The sequence below is a fragment of the Protobothrops mucrosquamatus genome, unplaced genomic scaffold (assembly GCF_001527695.2).
Source record: "Protobothrops mucrosquamatus isolate PMUCROS unplaced genomic scaffold, P.Mucros_1.0 scaffold3618, whole genome shotgun sequence".
NCBI classification, from domain to species: domain Eukaryota; kingdom Metazoa; phylum Chordata; class Lepidosauria; order Squamata; family Viperidae; genus Protobothrops; species Protobothrops mucrosquamatus.
Genome location: NW_015389581.1, coordinates 76,046 through 96,853, shown reverse-complemented (window position 1 = coordinate 96,853; position 20,808 = coordinate 76,046). Strand labels below are relative to the sequence as shown.

At 50.4% G+C, this 20,808-nt stretch overlaps 1 protein-coding gene across 1 annotated transcript in view; it reads right to left on the bottom strand.

Moving 5' to 3' along the window:
- The window catches only part of LOC107297966 (hexosaminidase D-like), a 37,815-nt gene extending 22,673 nt beyond the window's left edge, over nt 1–15,142 (bottom strand). Inside the window, exons 1-5 of the mRNA XM_015827329.1 lie at nt 15,124–15,142; nt 8,055–8,150; nt 6,658–6,901; nt 4,323–4,432; nt 2,968–3,055 (exon numbers count right to left, since the gene is read on the bottom strand). Of these exons, the coding sequence (XP_015682815.1) occupies nt 2,968–3,055; nt 4,323–4,432; nt 6,658–6,901; nt 8,055–8,149 (537 nt within the window). The 5' untranslated portion in view covers nt 8,150; nt 15,124–15,142. The remainder of the gene's footprint in view (nt 1–2,967; nt 3,056–4,322; nt 4,433–6,657; nt 6,902–8,054; nt 8,151–15,123) is intronic.
- Nucleotides 15,143–20,808: the final 5,666 nt, after the last annotated feature.

Sequence of the window (20,808 nt, the reverse complement as noted above, 5' to 3'; positions counted from 1 at the left end):
CACCCTCCCGTAGAGAAGCGTTTATAATTCCCTGGAGCCAGGCTCGTGTACCCTCCCGGGCAGCCAATACCAGCCAGGAGGGGCACAGATCCAGTAAACATGTGGTTGCATTCAGCCTCCCCAGGATCCTGTCCACGTCCTCGGGAGCCACAGAGTCAAACTCCTCCCATATAACAGTCTCAAGACCTGCTCCCGTCTCCTCCCCCGGGGCCACCCAGTCAGAGTCCAAGCCTTCTCGGATCCGAGCGACTTTGTCATACAGATATTGGGCAAAGTCCTCAGCCCTCCCCTCCAGGGGATCCTCCCCCCCCTCAACTGAAGGAGAGAGCGGGTCACCCTGAAGAGGGTGGCCGGGCGATTATCTGATGACGCAATGAGGGTGGAGTAGTAATTAGACCTTGCCACCCTCATCGCCACTAGGTAGGATCTAACATGCATCCTTACCTGTGCTCGGTCGGATTCGGTTCGGGTAGTCCTCCAACTGCTCTCTAGGCGTCTTTTCCGGCGCTTCATCTCTCTCAGCTCCTCGGTAAACCAGGGAGCCAGTTGAGATCTGCGCCGGGTCAGAGGCCGCAAAGGCACGACTCGGTTCAGTGCTGCGGCAGCGGCCACATCCCAGGCCGCCGCCAGATTTTCAGCCGAGTCGTGAACTAGGTCCTCCGTATATGGCCCAAGCTCCGTCAGGAACCTCTCCGGGTCCATCAGGCGCCTGGGACGGAACCATTTAAGTGGTTCCGTCTCCCTGCGGCGGGGGGGAGCGGTCCGGAAGTCCATCCTAAGGAGTGAATGATCTGACCATGACAGGGGCTCTATAACCACCTCCCCCATTTCCAGATCATTCTGCCACTGGCCAGAGACAAAAATTAGATCCAGTGTGTGTCCTCCCGTGTGGGTGGGGGCATGAACTAATTGGGTCAAGTCCAAGGCCGTCATGGAAGCCAGGAACTCCTGAGCTGCCGCCGACGTTTCGCCCGCCGATGGCAGATTGAAATCCCCCATGACTATAAGTCTGGGGGTCTCAACTGCCACCCCGGCTATTACGTCAGCCAGCTCAGGCAGGGCCGTTGATACATAGCAGGGAGCCAGGTATATAATCAACAGACCCACTTGTACCCCTTGCCCCCGGTTCACAAGGAGGGACTCTCCACCGTCTATCTGAGGCACAGTGGTCTCCCTCGGGCATAGGCTCTCCCTTATAATGACCGCTACCCCACCGCCCCTACCCCGGGTCCTCGGCTGATGGAATACCTGGAAACCCGGCGGGCAGATATCAACGAGGGGCACTCCCCCTTCCACGCCCAGCCAGGTCTCGGTGATACCTGCCAAGTCCGCACCCCCCTCTTGAATAAGATCTTGAATGAGGGGGGCCTTGTTTACCACGGACCTGGCGTTGCATAACATCAGCCGGTGATCCCGGGCCCGAGGATCTAAGATCCCTGGAGGCCGGGTAGAGCCCTGAGGACCGGAGCACCCACAAGCTTGTAAGCAGCGTGTGCGTGCTCCCAAAACCCGATATGGTCCTCTGCTCCCACCATATCTGCCCCTCCCACTGACCGTACTAACCTTCTAACAAGCAAAGTCAATGGGGAAGCCACACTCACTTTAAAATCTGTTATTAACTTAACGACTGCAGTGATTAACAATGGCAAGAAAGGTCGTAAAATGGGGCAAAACTCACCTAACAAATGTCTCACTTAGCCAAAAAAAAATTGGGCTCAATTGTGGATGTAAGTTGAGGACTGCCTGTATAAAAAATAACCTTTCTCTAAACCAGGGGTAGGCAACCTTGGCTCTTTTATGACTCGTGGACTTCAACTCCCAGAATTTCTGAGCCATCATGGCTCAGCTTGGAAACTCTCCCTTTCCCCTCAGCGTGGCTGGCTCGGGAATTCTGGGAGTTGAAGTCCACCAGTCATAAAAGAGCCAAGGTTGCCTACCCCTGCCCTAAACTATCATCAATCAGCTGTTCTTGTGGCTCTCCAACAGTATTAAATTGTTCATGGCAGATTCTTTTTCATCCTTTTATACTGAAAATAAATGAAAGTTAAATTAAAAAAATAAAACCCTTTTCTGGGTCTAGTTCTTGGAGGTGCTGCTCTTATGTTTATCCCTTCAGACTGGGGAATCAGGGGCTGTCACTCTGCTTAGAAAGCCAGCTTTGTTTGTTTGCTCAGGTGCCCAGCCCATCTCCAGACTAACCAGGGCTGAAGCATCTGGCTGAACCCACACCTTACTTTGTTTAGTTGGGGGGCCACCAGTCTTATTCACAGGCCAGAGCAAAATGGGGTAGAAGGATCAGGCCTTCTCTTTGGTTTATGGCTCTACGGGACAGAATTCAGGGGTCTTCTAAAGCCTTTTCCAACTAGCAAACTTTATGAAAAGGCACACATGCTTTTGGGTGAGCCTATTTTACTGTCCCCACGATCAGGGTATCACATAGATTTTGTACAGTATAACCTTCACTCTGGCCCTGAATGGCCCACAACAAATTTTAAGGAGCAAGAGGTGGAAGAAGAAGACTGCCAAAGGAAAATCAGCATGTGAAATCAGAGAATGTGACCCATAAAAATCTACTGTCCCCAAATCAGGATAATTAAATCAAAGAATCAGCCAACTGAGTTCAAGTTAGGGCTGGTTTAGATGTTGCGGCTGGGCATATTAGGCAAATCCAGCCTATTCGGTTGAGTTTATGGTCGAATGGATTGCACAAAACCAGAAAGTGGGTTAATTCTGTAGGCAGCTTCAGTGTGTTGTTGAAACGCCAGAACAATTTGTCGGCCACGGCTGAGCCACAGTTGCGCATCCTCCTTGTCTCAGCTGGAGCCCATTTCACTCAAGCCTCACGTGCAAACATCAAAGAGTGTGAACACGATATGTGTGCAAAAACAGAGGCCAGGCGGCCTTGTGACCTTGCGCATTCCTCAAAAGTGCACAGGGGACAAATTAAGCACAGCCGGCTGCTCCTACCTCCACGTGCCCGAATGTCTGCACTAAGGGGATTATTTCCAGTTTATTGAGGCCTGCCAGCTCCTGGATCTTCGCAATGTCTTCTTCGCTGTCAAGAGAGAAAAGCAGCAGTCAGCACTGAGCCAGCAGGGGCGAGAGGGGAGGGAGGGGGCCTGCTAGACCACCCAAAGGGATTGCTTTGCCCATCTCAATGAGAAACTCTGGCCCCTGGCAGCCCAGACCTCCAAGGTCCCTTCCAGCTCTGTTGTATTCTGTTCTGTTGTTCTGTTCTGTTCTGTTCTGTTCTGGTCTAGTCTAGTCTAGTGCAGTCCAGTATTTCTATTCTGCTCTGTTCTGTTCTGTTCTGTTCTGTTCTAGTCTAGTCTAATCCAGTATTTCTATTCTATTCTATTCTATTCTTTATTTCCTGTTATTCTATTCTATTCTATTCTATTCTATTCTATTCTATTCTATTCTATTCTATATTCTGTTATATTCTATTCTATTCTATTCTATTCTATATTCTGTTCTGTTCTATTCTATTCTATTCTATTCTATTCTATTCTATTCTAATTTTATTCTATTCCATTCCATTCCATTCTATATTCTATTCTATTCTATTCTATTCTATTCTATTCCATTCCATTCCATTCTCTTGAGGGAGGGGGGCACATCAGAGACTCAGTCTCCTGCTCCTGCACAAATCCATGACAGCTCAGGATAATCAAAGCTGGCCCTGAAGGAAGGAAATGGGGTGAAGGGAGGACAGGAGGGGGGGCACCATTTCCATTGACAAAAGGGATACAGCGAGAGAGCCACCTGCTAGCCATGGGCAGGCCAGGTTGCAAAGGGGGACTGCAGAGGTCAGTTTTTTAAAGAGAGGGGAGGGGAGACCTGACCCCCTGCACAGTTTCCGTCCATTTTGCTCGTTAAAATGCTTCTCAAATTCACTAAGTACACACATGCACATCCCGTCTCAAAATGCAGGCAGCCCTGAAAGGGTGATGGTTGGATGCATGCAGCACCTCCCACCCCTTGTAGTAAAGAAACAAATAGATCTCTCTCACACACACACACACACACTTGACGCAACCAAAGGAATGAACTTTTGGCTTTCCGGTTACTCATTAACCCAAATCGGTGGTTGCACAGCCCATTGTGAAATGTGATGCCCCCACACAGCTGAGAACATGGCAGATGAGCTCTGGGTCGTTCCGCCCCCCCGCCCCCCCGCCATTTTGGCTACTCTGGGCACACTGCATGAACCATTTCTGAGCTTGAGGGTCTTCCCTTCCCTGGCGGGCCAGATCCACACCTGGCCTAGCTCCTCCATCCCCCCCCCCCAGCCCTTGCCAAAGCCCTCCAGTCTGCTTTACCTGTAAGCATAAGGGGACCTGAGGATCTCCAGTTCTCCCTTGAAGGGAAACATGTCTTCGTACTCGATCAGGACCCCGTTGGCCCCCATCTTGGAGAAGAGCGGGAAGATCTGTGCAGAAGGAGCCACACAAGGGCAGTGAGAGCAGCTCAGCAGGGAGAAGGCAAAGCAGAATCCAGCAGGGAGGGAAGACGGAAGGCCGTCTCCTTTCAACCCTTTCCCCCATCCAGCAGCCCAGGGCAGGGATGGAGAACCTTTTAGAGACCGAGTGCCCAAACTGCAACCCAAAACCCACTTATTTATCGCTGGGTGTCAGGTGGGCGTGGCCCACTGGGTGGGCATGGCTGTGGTGGTCATGGCAGATTGGGTGGGTGTGGCCAAGGTGGATGTGATCACCTCAATGTTGCTCGTGGGGAGGGACGCCTGTGGGGGCCGGGCAAGGTTGGGGGAAATCTCTGGCAGGTGGGGTGGTGGGCAGGAGGCTCGTCCTGCAGGGTGAGGCAAGGCAAGGCAAGGCAGGGTGGGGGAGCCATTGTTGCAGGGCAAGGCGAGGAAGGGGCCTGGGCGGCGGCTGCCTGACACCATCGGCCCCTGCACACAGAGGCCAGCAAGCGCATGGGTGCTGGGATGCATCCAGCCACGTGGACCTCGGCGGCTGGTTGAAGAGGACGGTCGCCATCTCCGGGGCATGGCGCACGTGCCCACAGAGAGGGCTCTGTGTGCCGCCTCTAGCACGCGTGCCATAGGTTCGCCACCACTGGCCCAGGGCATGTTCCACAAGGGGTCCCGGCCACTTGCAGGAGACCTTTGGCCCAACTGGCAACTTCTCAGCCTCCCCTCTTGCCAGCAAGAGACCCCAGAAGCAGTTTTCACGCCATTCAACCGATGCAGCTTCTGTGGCTGGACACTTCCATTCCACCCACCCAGCAGCTCGATTGCCAAAAGGGAGAATTTATTCCTGGATGCAAAACCTATTTAGGTAACTGATAAATGTATACTGAAACTTCACATAATGATGCTTCTAGTCCTGGCGACTGCACAGACCATCTTGAGAAGGTCTGCAACCCCAAAGGAATTTAGCCAGGACAGAATTTGGTTGGGAGTTAAGTCTCCCATAATTAATTTCTGTTCTGCAAAACCTGGGTATCAGATAGTCCTCAACTTAACACCTGCTCATTTAGTTCCTGTTCAAAATTACAACGGCACTGAAAAAAGTGGCTTAGGACCATTTTTTACAGTTACAATCGGTGCGGCATCCCCTTATGGTCACGTGATCAAAATTCAGATGCTTGGCAACTGGTTCAAACTTATGGCCGTTGCTGTGTCATGGGGTCACGTGATCCCCTTTTGCGACCTTCTGATAAGCAAAGTCAATGGGAAGCCAGATTCACTTAGCAACCAGGTTACTAACTCATCAACTGTAGTGATTCGCTTAACAACTGTGGCAAGAAAGGTCGTAAAATGGAGCGAAACTCACTTAAGAAATGTTTGACTTAACAACAGAAATTTTGGACTCAATTGTGGCCATAAGTCAAAGACTACCTATATATTGACATTTGGGGGAATTCTGTCATGTTATTACTATTATAGATTATTGTTAAGAGGCAGTTGGTGGTAGTCAAAGCCGCCTGGACCTGAGTTCTAGTCCTGCCTTGGGCATGAAACCAGTTGGAGGATTTGGCCCAATCCGTCTCTCTTTGTCCTACGAGGAAGGGAATGTCAAAAAGGCTGCCAGGGAAACTGTGGAGACTTATCCAGACAGTCATAAGGAATCCACACTGACTGGGGAGGCACAAAAGTGCCACAAAACAACTGTCTGTAGAACAAGTAGCTCTTAGCAAGGGGATGGCAGACCAATGACATGCGTGACAAGCCATGTTTTGGTGACACAACAGTGTTCATCGACACCTGACAGCAACTATTCTCGAAAGCACAACTCCCAAAATAAGTTTGTTTTACCTGTATTTCGTTTTTGTAATCTAAGGGACTAGTTTCGACAAAACTCAGCAGCACTTTTTCGCGCGGCTGCTGATAAAAACAGGATCGCCAACGTCCGATAACAGATATGGCACAAGAAGAATAATTATTATTTGATGTTTCTTTATATAATACATAGCACCACATACGACTGAACTGTATTTTTTTCAACAAATAAATACGGAAAGAATTGTTTATCTTTTGTTGGGGGAGGGACACAGCAGCCCAGTCAAGTTAGGCATTTTCTGAATGTTTGACAAGGCTGAGCCCCAGAGGTTCACCATCACTGTCTTGGCTGCTTGGAAATGAAGGTTAGATACAATCCCGCTTTCTGGGGTCCTGCTCACATTGCAACTCACCTGCTCCAGGTAGGATACTTTGGGAGCTGCCCCTTTGAGGTCCAGATGGACCAACCGCATCTGCGTGGAGCTGAAGTCCCGATGGGGCAGTTTCTTCGGCTCCAGACCAGCCGCTCCAGCTGCTACCTGGCGTTCCAGGTGCCCCGACGATCGGGGCTGAGTGTTGGCTGGCTGTTTCACGTCCTGGGCGTTGCCCCAAAAGTGGCTTTCCCCCCCAACTTCCCTGCGCTGGTCCAGCGTGAAGCTGCAATGAGGAACAGAGAGGAGGCTTAGCTCCAGGAAAAATACCCCAAGAGCCTGGGGCGTTAAGAGCCTGTGGGCAAGAATACAATATAGGCACCAGGAACCTCTTGCCCGGCGCACGATGTGCAAACGGACCTGACTAAATTGGAAAGACTGTGCATACAGGTAGTCCTCGACTTACGTCACCAACTGAGCCCAAGGTTTCCATTGCTAAGCAAGCTAAGCGAGTTTTGCCCCACTTTACAACCTTTCTTGCCGCACTTGTTAAGTGAGCCACTGCAATTGTTAAGTTAGTAACACGGTTGTTAAGTGAATCTGGCTTCCCCGTTGACTTTGCCTGTCAGAAGGTCGCAAAAGGGGATGACGTGACCCTGGAACACTACAACCGTCATAAATGTGAGTCAGTTGCCAAACATCCGGATGTAAATCACATGACCTCAGGGATGCTGCAATACTCGTAAGTGTGAAAAATGGTCATAAGTCACTTTGTCTAATGCCATTGTAACTTTGAATGGTCACTAAACAAGTGGCAGTAAGTCGAGGACTATCTATACCAGGAGTAGGCAACCTTGGCTCTTTTATGACTCATGGACTCCAACTCCCAGAATTCCTGAGCCAGCCATGCTGAGGGGAAAGGGAGAGGTTTCCAAGCTGAGCCAGGCTGGCTCAGGAATTCTGGGAGTTGAAGTCCACGAGTCATAAAAGAGCCAAGGTTGCCTACCCCTGCCCTATACCATTCCGGACAAATGGCTCTCTAATCTTTCCTTGAAAGCCTCCAGTGATGGAGCACCCACAACTTCTGAAGGCAAGCCATTCCACTGGCTAATTGCTCTCACTGTTAGGAAGTTTCCCCTTAGTTCTAGGTTGGAAGGATTCTCCCTTAGGACCTCCCCAACATTATGCTGACCCAGACCCAAAAGAGATTTTTTTTTTCAGATGGCACATTCCCATCAGATTTTGATTAAAACAACCCCAAGAGATAAAAACATAAACTATGAAATCTAAAATCTAAAATATTATAAACACGTGTCTAGATAACAGATATAATTTGTGTTTCATTTTTCACAGCCAGGAAACCAGCAGAGTATCCAAAGAGAGACCATCTCCGGAGAGGTCGCAGGGAGAGTCTGCGCCCGCCAACGCCTGGCACCAACCTGTCTCGGAAGAAGAACTTGATGCCGGCCAGTGCCACCGTCAGGAGGACCGCAAGACGCAGCAGGTTCAGCTTCTGGCTGCGGTGAAACGCCATCCTGCAAAGAGAAGGGGAGCAAAGGGGCAGCCCACTCAAGGTCAGCCAAGGATCCTGGCACAGAAGTCAACCTTCCCCACCAGGCACTCCTTACAGATGTCTTGAACTGCAACTCCCATATGGCTGGGTGGATCACAACCATGGGGCTGGAGGTGGATCTGGCTGGCAAAATCAAGAAAAGGCACCATCTCGAAGAGTGACCTACTGGATCTGATTCCTATTGGAGACCTGAGGATCGTGGAGGAGCTGCCCCAGCACTGTTCTCTCTCTCTCTCTCTCTCTCTCTCTCTCTCTCTCTCTCTCTCTCTCCCTCTCTCTGTCTCTCCTTCTCTCTCCCCCTCTCTCTATCTCCCTCTCTCCTCTCTTTCTTTCTTTCTTTCTTTCTTTCTTTCTTTCTCTTTCTTTTTCTTTCTCTTTCTCTCTCTCTCTCCCTCCCTCTCCCTCTCCCTCTCTCCTTCTCTCTCTCTCCCTCTCTCTCCTCTCTCTCTCCCTCTGTCCCTCTCTCCCTGTCTCCCTCTCTCTCTCCCTGTCTCTCCCTGTCTCTCTCTCTCTCTCTCTCTCTCTCTCTGTGTGTGTGTGTGTGTGTGTCCTTTCTTTCTTTCTTTCTTTCTTTCTCATTCATTCATTCATTCATTCATTCATTCATTCATTTTCTGTCTTAATTATTTTTACAAATAAACCAAGGCAGCAAACATATCCAATACACCTTCCTCCTTTCCCCCCCACAACAATAATCCTGGGAGTTGGGTGGAGAGTGTGACTCACCCAAGGTCATCCAGCCGGCTTCATAGCTAAGACGGGACTAGAACCCACAGTCTCCCAGTTTCTAGCCTGCTGCCTTAACCACTAAACCAAACTGGTTCTCATAACTACAGAAATGCTGCCTTTCCCGGGCTCTGAAATCTTTATTCGGTTGTGATTTTTGTTGGGGGCACCTAAAAGACCAGCAGACACCTACGTACCTGCACATGCATTTAATATCCTGCCTTTATTATTTTTATATACAACTCAAGGAGGCAAACAGATCCAACACACTTTCCTCCTCCTACTTTCCCCACCACAACAACCCTGTGAGGTAGGTTGGGCCCAAATTCACCCAAGCCGGTCTTCATGCCTAAAGCAGGACTAGAACTCACAGTCTCCTGGTTTGAGAGACCAAACCTCTCATTTAGTATTGCACAAGCTTTGGCAGAAAAGATGCTGCAAAATATTATACACTGCTATTTTTAAGGAAATATAAATAATAAGAGCATTTCCCTGAGGTATTTAAGTCGTTGCTGCTACTTTAAACAGGTAGACAGTAATTAAAGTATTTTTCATCAAGTGCTGCTTAGAATTATATCTTCTGGCCCAACCCTTGCCCCTCACAGAGGTGGCTTAAGTCTTTCGTTCTGACTTCAGAGCACAAACTAACCTAATCCACAAGAAAAGGATTCTTAAACTCAAGACACAACCTAGAACCACACTCTACAAAAACACAATTTAGCATGTCAAGAAGGAATCGGACTTTGCTTTTTCCTGCTTCACAAGCTCGGAGCAGTTTCAGCCTCCATTTCCCCCTCCTGACTGCATTTCAACCCCATCCTAGGTCAACACCTAGCTTAGCAATCAAACCATGCAACAAAACATAAATCAGCAACTAAGCCCAAAGCAAACCCAGCCACCAAATCCATAATATCTGGAACAGCAACGAGAGCCGTGGTGGAAAATCAGAGCTCACTGCCTCTTGAGATTTGGACTTTGGGACACCCCCCCCCGAGGGGGCTGAGGACTGGAGGGCGCAGAAACTCCCAGATGCACCTTGCAGAGGGCAAGAGGGGCTCCGACTGATCCATGCCCACCATGTTCTTCCTAGCCAGGTTGCGCCTGAGTGACGCCTGGTGTTGAAACAGCTGCCGGTTGCAGCCCGGGCCCTCCTTCTCTGACGATTTTCTGACTTGGGCAACTCTCCCTGCTTTCTCTCGTGAACTTTACCAGCAGCAGAGATTTCGTTGCCTCTGAATCCAGGCTGTGCCAGAAGTTCCTCTCCGTTTGCTGGATTTATGAACATATCTAGTTAAGCAAAACAGAGATCGCCTTTTTTTTTTTTAGGTATAGTTACATTCTCTCCGTTGTTTATAGTCCACTGTCAAGCTTGGGTGACCTGCCAGTCAGTCAATTTCTATTCCAACCAGTGGATCAATACTCAGCCGATCTCCATTCTCTCCATTCTCCAAGACATTAAATCCTTTCAGATTATAAAAACTTATTTTCCCAAATGGACAAATGCAATGGGATTATATGATTATAGACATATGATGCTATAATGGAAAATAGCAGTAATATTTCTATAATCACATAATCCCATTGCATTTGTCCATTTGGGGGGGGAAAAGAATAAAGGAGGAAACTGTTAGAAAAACATGAGCTTAACCATTCTTCTGGAGAACGCAGCATAACTATCCTTTTCCTCCAGTCCTGAAACTGAAATGACCCCATGTCAGCAGGAACCTCCTCTGTGCAAAGTGAGGCTAAATCCAATTTAAACCCAGTTAACACTCCAAAAACCCAGAAGTGCCAGGTTCAGGATTTCTCAGTGACAGAGCAGGATTTCTCAGGAACAGAGCAGTACCAACCAGCCATGTGCACGAAACAAAACGTAGGTTTGCTTTCAAACCCCCAAATAAAAAACACGTTCCGGAACTTCTGCCAAATAATTTCAGATGGACCATGGTCTGGCAGAAGAAAATTTCAGAATATTTGGATTTGGGCAGGAACAGAATCTTGGGAGGAATCTGAGAGTGATTTTATGGGGTGAGTAGGGCCAGGATGAAGCACTCAAAGCTTCCTTTTTCTCTGCAGTTTTTCTTTCTAGTTTTAGATGTAGTTGTTTTGCTGTTGACTGTGTAGTACAGTATTTCTCAGCCTTAGTAACTTGCAATAGCCAGTTAGACTTCTCTACCGCTTCACAGTGCTTTGCAGTCCTCTCTAAGCGGTTTACAGAGCCAGCATTTTGCCCCCAAGAATCTGGGCCCTCATTTTACCGACCTCGGAAGGATGGAAGGTTGAGTCAACCTTGAGTTGGTCAGGATCGAACTCCTGGTTTGTGGGCAGAATTAGCCTGCAATACTGCATTCTAACCACTGTGCCACCACGGCTCTTAACTATGCTGGCTGGGGAATTCTGGGAGTTGAAGTCCACCCGTCTACATTACCCTGGTGCTTTTGTTTTGCAGAAACAAAACCTGGCTAGCAGTTTCCATCAATTTCCAGACTCTGGTTTTTTGCTTTCTTTTGTTGCCAACCAGCTGAATACAAGAGACAGCACCCCCAGCTTGTTTTTTGCACACGTGGGCTCTCCAGTAGTAATCTGAGAACGACAGAAAAGTTCAACCAGCAGTAGAAGAGGCGGGCTCAGCTGTCAAGCTACCATAAACTTTTAGCTGGATACAGAGGGTGCCCAATGTAACAACAACAACAACAACAACAATAATAAAAAGTTGGAAGGGACCTTGGAGGTCATTTAGTTCAACCCCCCTGCTCAGGCAGGAAACCCTACACCATTTCAGACAAATGGCTGTCCAGTCTCTTTTTAAAAACTTCCAGTGTTGGAGCATTCACCGCTTCTGGAGGCAGGTTGTTCCACTGGTTAATTGTTCTAACTGTCAGGAAGTTTCTCCTTAGTTCTAGGTTGCTTCTCTCCTTGATTAGTCTCCATCCATGTAAGGGCACTTTATTTCTGGGGTCAGCCAAGGGTGTGTCATTTCTTTTATTAAATGTGATGCTGCCGCTCTTTGGTTGTTGTCATGGGGCTGAAAAAATGTAAACCGTACAGGTGCTTTGGGCCAAGACTATCCTTGCTAAGAGGAACAGCGTTTCCTCTTGTTTAACAAAGGGTTCAAGAAAGCTAGTCTTTGGCATGTGTTTCACTAGCCAGGCAAGGTGATCAGGTTTTGCTAACCCTGAATTAGGAAAAAAGAGACATTTCCTGTTTTGCTACAACCTATGCAGAAAGGGGAAAAAATCACAATCAAGGCAGATGACGACAGCTTAAGCAAAGAGGAAACGTTTGGAACAGCACCAAGTAGCTGGGAGGAATTTGCATAGAATCACAGATTTCGAAGGGACCTCAAAGGTCATTGAGTCCACCCCCTTCTTGGTGCATTCTGGACAGACGGCTATGTCTGAAGACTGCCGGCAAGGAAGCGGAACACAGGAGGCAGCCTAGCACTGCACCTGTTGAAACCTGTCTCCGTCAGGAAATCCTTTCCACTCTTTCAATGAAATAGTCCTTTCCCTGCAATTTCAAATTTGGGGTGGCACGCGGCCCAGCAAAGGGCTTGCTTTTTAATGGAACTGGAGTTAAACCGGTGAAGGGCATTTGTACCTTGTCGATTTAGTCACGTTCCTTCTTTATTGCTTTGGCGGAGACAGTAAAGCCCTGAAGATACCTCGAAGATCTTCGGCCCTGGGTCCCATAAGTGTGGCCGAGGTCTCAGAAGGGAGGGGCAGCTACCCCCCCCCCCCGCTTCTCCACTAGCTCTCTGCACAGGAAATCTGTCCAAGGGCAGTTGATGGGAATCTAAAGCAGTGGTTCTCAACCTGTGGGTCGGGACCCCATTTGGGGTCGATCGACCATTTCATGGGGGTCGCCAAGCAAGGCTGTCCGCCATTTTTTTTGTCCGCCATTTTTCCCCCCTTTTCCGGCGAGTGCCTTACCTCCCTTGGGCTGGGCCAGCTGGTGGTCGGCCTGCTCCGTCTCTGCCGCTTGCCAGCTACGCCTCGGCCGGCGCAGGGGGCAGAACTACGCATGCGCGGCGCTCCCGGGCAGGGAAAGTCCTCGACTTACGACCGGTTGGGTAGTCCTTGACTTACGACCGATTTAGTCCTCGACTTACGACCGGTTTAGTCCTCGACTTACGACCGGTTTAGTCCTCGACTTACGACCGGTTGGGGTCGCGGCATTAAAAAGGTTGAGAACCACTGATCTAAAGAGTGCTGAGCAGCTGGAGTAGCAGGTAGATGGACTCAAAGAATCAGACGACTAGGAGGGGGGGGGGAACTTGGAGGTCATCTATTCTAGTTCAACCCTCTTGCTCAAGGCAGCAGTACTTATACCATCCCGGACAAGTGACTCTCAATCTTTTCTTGAAAAAAATTCCAGTGATGGAGCAACCAAAACTCTGGGAGACAAACTGTTCCACTGATTAATCATTCTTACTGCCAGAAAATTCCTCCTCATTTCCAGGTTGCATCTTCCTCTGAGGAGCTTCCACCCCTTGTCCTGCCCTCAGATGCTATGGAGAACAAATGGATCTTCTCTTCCCTGTGACAGCCCTTCAAGTATTGGAGGATGCTCATCCGCTGGTTAAAAGGAGGCTCTGAAGTGCCTCAGGGAGCTGGGTTGGTGCCCAGGAAAGGCCCCCCTGCAGTGCTGAGTAGAACCAGGTCTCTGCACCCTTTCGGGTCCTGGCTCCGGGTCTCTGGACCCCCTCCTCAAGCTGAGCGCCCAGGAGATGAACCAGTCCAGAAAGGACCCATTCAGGGCCACTTCACCCGTGCATTGCAGGGCCCATAACTCACTCCTGTGCCTCTGAGCTTTGCCCGTTTGGCCCCTTGCAGTGAGGGGGGAGAAGAGAGGGGTCCTCAGAAGCTGAGCACATGAAGGTGCTCAAAACCAGGGGAGTCACTGAGCAGCCCAGACAGGGTCCACATGTACCCAAAGCTGAACATTCACATGACGCCAAGCCAGTTGATGATGTCTGACTGATATACACCACTTACTTGCACACCACAGTGGCTGGGTGGGCACAACGTACTAAACCGAGGATAAACAAGCTACATATATGGCCTTGTACCACCAACAGGCAGCCCTTGACTTGCAGCCATTCATTTAGTGACCGTTCAAAGTTACAACAGCACTGAATAAAATTTATGACCAGCCCTCCCAGTGATGAAGGTTACACCTTCCCCGCGGTCACAGGATCGTGGCAACTGGCATATATTTTGGGTGGCTGCAGCATCCTGAGGTGACACGCCTGCCATCTGCGAGCTTTGCATCCAGTTTCCAACAAGCAAAATCTAACGGGGGAAGCTGGGTTCACTCAGTGACCATGTGATTCACATGGCGGTATATAAATTCAATAAATAAATAAATAAACAAGGGAGGGGGGGAGCCGAGGCTCCTGAGCCAGGCGCAATCGCGCCCTTTGCGCATCTGAAGACGTTGGAACCGCTCAGCAAAACCCAGCCCCTCCGGCCGGCGAAGGAAGTAGCCTCGGGTGGATCCGCAGGGGCGGCTCTTTCGGCGCACGCGGCCCCAACGGCCCCCCCACCCCAAGCAGCCGACCCCGACCCGGCCAGGCCAGGCCGGGGGAGCAGGCTCCGACGGCCCCCGGCGCTCCCCAGGTCGCGCACGGAGGGCGGCTCCAGACGCCCCAGCGAGCCGGGAGGGGGCTGCGTTTGGGGAGGGGGCCGCCCCACGGGACTCTCAAGCCCCCGCGGGCGCCCCCCCCGAAAGGATCCGCCCTTCTGGCGCCCACCGCCCCGCCTGCTCACCTGCGGCCGGCCGTGGGGCTGCAACGGGGGCGCCGCGCGGAGAACAGCCCAGCCGGCCAGCGCTGGCCGGGAGCGCCAGCAGGGAGCCCGGGGGCGCCTAGCGCAACGCAGAGCGGCAGGTCCAGAAAGAGGCCCCGCGGCAGCAGCGGCGGCGGGAGAAGAGGAGGCGGCGGCGGCCGCGAGGCGCCGGTTCCCCTCCGGGGATTCCTCGACTCCGCCGCCCCCGCGCTCAGCTCCAGGCCGTTAGAAGGCTGGCACCTGCCGCCCCTCCCCGGGCGTCTCCGCGCAGCTGCCGCCCCCGGCGCTTCTCCCCCTCCTCGCCTGCTCTGGCGGGCGCGGGGGCGCCACCGATCAGCCAGCCAGCCAGCCCCCCCCCTCGAGAGGGCCCGCGCCGCCAACCGGCGCCCCGCGAACCCTGCGCCGCTGCCGCAGCCCTACCTGAGCCGCTGCAGGTGCAGCCCGCAGATGCGGCGGAGGCGGCTGCGCTCCGGGCTCGGTCGGCGCTGCGGCGGGAGCCGGCTCGAGGGCGGAGCAGCCCGGCAGAAGCAGCCGCCGCCCCGCCCTGGAAGGCGGCAGGAGGAGCGCGAGCCCGGCGGAGTCCGCGCCCCCGGCTGGACTGGCCCGGCGGCGGCGCGGGCTTGTTCGGTGGAGCCTCCCCGCTCAGCGGCAGCCTACCTCCGTGCGCATCCGCCGAGCTCGGCCTCCTCCAAGCTGGGATCCGACCTGGCGGCAAAGGGGGTGGGCTGCGTCCTGCCTTGCTCCAGGTTGGGCCGGAGCCCCCCGGCTCCCCAGCTGAGCCCCATCGAGTCCAGCCGGGGGGGGAGCGCAGGGGCGGGCGGGCGGTCCCCAAGGCTGACCCGGCGCGGGGGACTCCAGGAGGGTTGGGGGGCTGGCTCGCCGGCCTGCCGACCCCCGCCCGGGCTGCGAGGCTTCTGCAGATGAAGCTCCGCCAGCCCCGCAGAATCGATGCGGGGCGTCCAGCAGACCCCCACCCGTCCCGGCTGGCCGATTGCCTCGACTTGGTCGGTGATGTGCGGGAGGTGGGCGCGGGGGCCCCGGGACCCTCTCCCGATTTGGCCGGCCTCCTCCACCCAGTCCGGTTCCTCCGCGGGTGCGGGGATATTTTATATTAGATGCATACGGTATTATAAAAAATATAGATGCCTAAAAGCGCTTTAAGCAAGATAGGAAATTGAATTCAAACGAATTCAAAGGAACTGCCTTGAATCGCACATTTTCTCTTTCCCTTCCATTGGTCCCAATTGCTACTCAGATTATTTGCTTTTTTCTTTGAAGATGAAAAGTTATTTCTTGTATCCATTAAATTCAGGGGTCCTCAACCTTGGCAACTTTAAGACTTGTGGACTTCAACTCCCAGAATTCTGGGAGCTGAAGTCCACAAATCTTAAAGTTGCCAAGGTTGAGGACCCCTGCATTAAATGGATACAATTCCTGGCTGGGGAATTCTGGGAATTGAAGTCCACAAGTCTTAAAAGTTGCCAAGGTTGCGGACCCCTACATTAAATCATTGTCTCTTTTCTTCCTTGTGTCTCTTGTGCCGTTTTCTTAGAAGCTCCTTTCCAAGTGTTTAAACCTGTCATTGCAGGAGTCATTCCGGCTTATCTTGGTTAAACTTGTGTTACCTATATACGCAGTTTGCCATTGCTGCATTTTTTTTTCTGATTTTGCTCTCTCGGTCTAGTATTGTGGGCAAGGATTTACTTTTCCAATATTGAGAAAAAATTGTTCATGTATTTTGGTAAGCTGATCGTTTTCATCCATCCTCTCTGGAATTATTCCAAATAAAAATACTTCTGATTTAAGTTCAAATTTAAAAATATGTTTGTTTATTTTTCTACATTACTTTTGAGGGTTTTTTTTTTACATGACCACCACGTATGATGGTAAAAATATGATCGCATATGATAAGAAAATAAGAAGGAGCATTACATATCTTTGCTGCCTTGAGTTACTTCTAAAGTAATAAACGTGGGATAAAAATGCAGTTAATAAATTAATATATTTTTATTAAGGCATTTCCATAAGGCATCTTGTGGCAATTTGGCCTCAAATCATAACTTGGAGTGAGTTTAATTGATTTTTTTCCATAGCTGTTATCATTGTTTCTTTGTAATTAGTTTGTTGAAATTTTGCGTCCATTTTATCATACAATTTTTATTTACAATTTTGAATATGTTGTCTCCTTGTTATATTCCAATAGCTTATAAACATATCCAAATACATTTTCTTGATTCCATATAAGTGTTTTGAATTGTGTCATTTTTTTCATAGGATCTTTCTTGAAATCACTTTGATTCTTCCAGCAAGTAGATATTTTAAGCATGATTGATTCCTACTTTCACTACAACAATTCTTGCTCTATTTTTACTCTATTGTAAACTTGCAATTGTTATCTTGGAATTAAAAAGGCATTTGATGATGATGCTCTTAGTAAAATCACTGGATCTACTACCTTCATTCTCAAGAGATTCCAAATTTTAACAAACTCTTCCTCACAATATGTCCCTTCAAATTATTGTTCTTTTGTTTCTTTGTGCCAGAAAAACCTGTGAAGTTTGGCTAAGTCAGCTCCTTCTGTACCTGATGTAAGATCCAATTTGGAAATGAGGAATTTCCTGATATGATTAATCAATGGAACAACTTCCTGATATGATTAATCAATGGAACAACTTGCCTCCCAGAGTTGGTACACCATCACTGGAGGTTTTCAATAGACTGGACCACCATTTCTCCAGGACGGAATAAGGTTTCCTGCCTTAAACAGGAACAAGAAGACTTCCAAAATCCTTCCAGCCCTATGACTCTGTGATTAAAATATTAACGCCTTCACCTTTCTGCCCCTAACTGACAAAGCTGGTAATTAAGTATGCAAACTTCCTAGCTAATTTATCTGCGACAGAAAGGGGAAGTTAGATAGCAGAGAAACAACTGCTGGCCTCATACTGAGTCCCTTGATAAGGCTACCGATAAGGCTATCCTTTAGGACAAGGCTATGAGGCCCAAGAATGAGACGCCCAAAGGGAAAACATTCTAAGAACGCAACTGAGGTTTTTCAACTACGAAAACATTCTAAGAACGCAACTGAGGTTTTTCAACTACACGGGGTTTCTCTGGCTAAACCTAGCTATACCAGTCCTACATGAGGGCTCTTAGGATGCATGGGCACTGGATCTGTTTCTTTGCAGCATCCTCAGGAAACAGCTGGGGATTGGCTGGATGAGGGATAATCCAAGAAACTAAATCCAGACAAGACAGAGATACCCTGTAGGTGATTTGGACAGGAATTGCATTCACACAATATTTAAAAGCATATGATTTTGTTTGTTTGAGGGTACATGACTTGACTTTCTCTGGGGTCAGAATAGAGGCTGCAGGATTACCTGTGCATGCAAAGAGGGTCATTTTATGCTCTTCCTCCTTGCTGTTCAAAGCTGGTTTATAGATCCCTGGCTCTGTGTGAAGCTGGATGAAAGCACTGAGTGGCTCCAGTCTAGGAAATAGGGAGGAGGACAAACACCTTGGAGGTCTGTAACAAGATTCCAGAGAATCCAGGAAGTTGGAATAATGGACAGTAGCTGCAAAATGGAGTTTGACCAGGACAAACCTGCAGCCCTCTATTCGTATAGGAAAAATACTGTCCAACATTGCATGGCAATGAGATGGGCAGGATATAAATTTAATAAAAAATATCAAAGGCATGAGGTGACTGCACTGGTTAGATTGCTTGTAGAAAGGATCTGGATGTCGTGCTAAATCCCAAGGTGCACAGAAACCAAAAGAGTGATTCAGCTGCAAATAAACAACATGTGATCCTTGAGTTTAGTGTTGTTCCTTGCTATTCTGCACTAGTCAGACTTAGAACATAGAATAACTTCTCAGGTGCTCAAATGGAGGCTGGATGGTCAATTGTGGCAGTACATTACAAGAAGGGGCTGTTCTAGATGATCTCCAAGGTCTTTCCCACCCCTTTGATACCCTGAATGTTACTGACAAACTGCTGCATGAGTTGATTACAAGATGTGAACATTCTCTGATTACTTTCAGGGGACTGAGAATCTTTACTGATCAAGATGTTTCATCCCCAGCAAACAAATTTAATACAAGGGTGAGTGAGTTACACTTAAGGGGGTAAGAGGTCATCTTGGTCACAACATCCCAAGGATCGAGACTGCATGGCTGGGACGATCAAGGGGCAAAACACACACTGAATTCCAACACAAGGCAAATGTGATAGCAGCCCTTAAACCACTACCCACTTCTGAGTTCTGCCACTCAGGAAGGGCAGTGACCAACTACAGACGTCCAGAGGAGTCCTAGGAGGAAGGAAGGAGAACAATTAGAGGCTTTAGATGTGTTTGGCTTGGAGGAGGAACAATTGGGGGAAGCCAGAAGAGCTATTTCCCAGCATCTGTGGAAGCCAGGTCAGAACCCTTCAGAGGTTTCCCAAAGACGTGAAAGAAACGCCCAAAGGAAGCCAAATTGGGTTGGACATCAGGAAACGTGCCCTAGTGNATGGGGGCGTCGCGATAGGAGTGTATATAATGTTGTGAGTTTGAATATTTTGGTGTGGTCTCTGGGATTAGAACTTCCTGTTGAAGTCTCTCACCAGGATCCACCGCACTTTGCAAACTGCTTTTCTATTTTCTGCAGAATAAACTCTTTTTCTTACCAATCCAATTTTGTTGGTATTTTAATCACGTTTCCAACAGTAGTAGTAGTAGTAGTAGTAGTAGTAGTAGTAGTAGTAGTAAAGTTGGAAGGGACCTTGAAGGTCATCTAGTCCAACCCCCTTCTCAGGCAGGAAACCCTATACCATTTCGGACAAATGGCTGTCCAGTCTCTTCTTAAAAACTTTCAGTGTTGGAGCACCCACAGCTTCTGGAGGCAGGTGGTTCCACTGGTTAATTGTTCTCACTGTCAGGAAGTTTCTCCTTAGTTCTAGGTTGCTTCTCTCCTTGATTAGTTTCCACCCGTTGCTTCTTGTCCTGCCTTCAGGCGCCTTGGAAAATAGCTTGACTCCCTCTTCTTTATGGCAACCCCTGAGATATTGGATCAGTGTTTCTCAACTTTGCCCATGTGAAGATGCCTGGACTTCAACTCCCAGGATTCCTCACCCAGCAGGCTGGACGTTGAAGCCCGCCCATCGCCGAGAAACCCTGGACCAGACCATCTGCGAGGCCCCGCCCACTCGAGGGAGAAGGCCAATCGCGGGCGAAAGCCTCGACTCTTACCTGGTGCCGCCTCGCCAGAGGGCGCTCTTCTGCGGGGAATGTAAGGCGGTAGAGCTACGAACAGTGCAGAGAAGGCCGCGCGCCGCCCTGTCAGCTGCCCAAGAGCTTTCAGTGAAAACTGACGAGGTTGCGTGAAGCCGGGACGGGGGCGTCGCGGAATGCTGGCTGGGTTCTCACGAGGTGCTGAACCGGAGTCAGAGAAGCGTCCCCTGCTGTGGCTCCATTGGAGGGCTGCCTCGCGTAGCCCCTCGACTGGTTCTCCACTCTGCGCTGAACCGAGTCGGTCCTAGGGATCCAAACACGCCCTTCAGAGGGGGCTTCCAGAAGGCCGCTGTTGAAACGGGAATCAGGCCTGCAACCCCATCCTCTGTGGCGCCTCTCGCCCCACGGCAAGCCCGGACGGAAGCCAAAAAGAAAGAAAGGAACCCGGAATTCGCCGTCTTCGGATGAGGCTAAGTCGGAGTCTATGGCCAGAAACGCCCGTCTCGGCTCGGCTCGACTCTGGCACGGAAAGGCGCGCATGCGTAGAGACGCCGCAATCGCAGGGTTCCGATACTAGCGGCTGGGCGACCTCGGCTCGCGCATGCGCAGGATTGGTACCCGGGCGCTCTAGGTAAGCTGACCTAAGGGGGGCGGGGGCGGGGGCGGGGGATTGGGGGTGCTCTGCCTGCGGGGGGGGAGCAGCGCTCGTGCTGCGAGCGGCGGAGCCCCTTCGGCCTTCCTCCCCCCCCCGCCGCTCTCCCCCCACAACCTCCCTGCCAGGTGGGCCGCGCTGCAGGAGCCTGGCCGGGGGCGCCTCCGGGGGGGGCTCCCCGCGCCAGCGCCCACCACCCTGCGCCTCCCCTCCCCCCCCAGGCCGGCACCATGAACC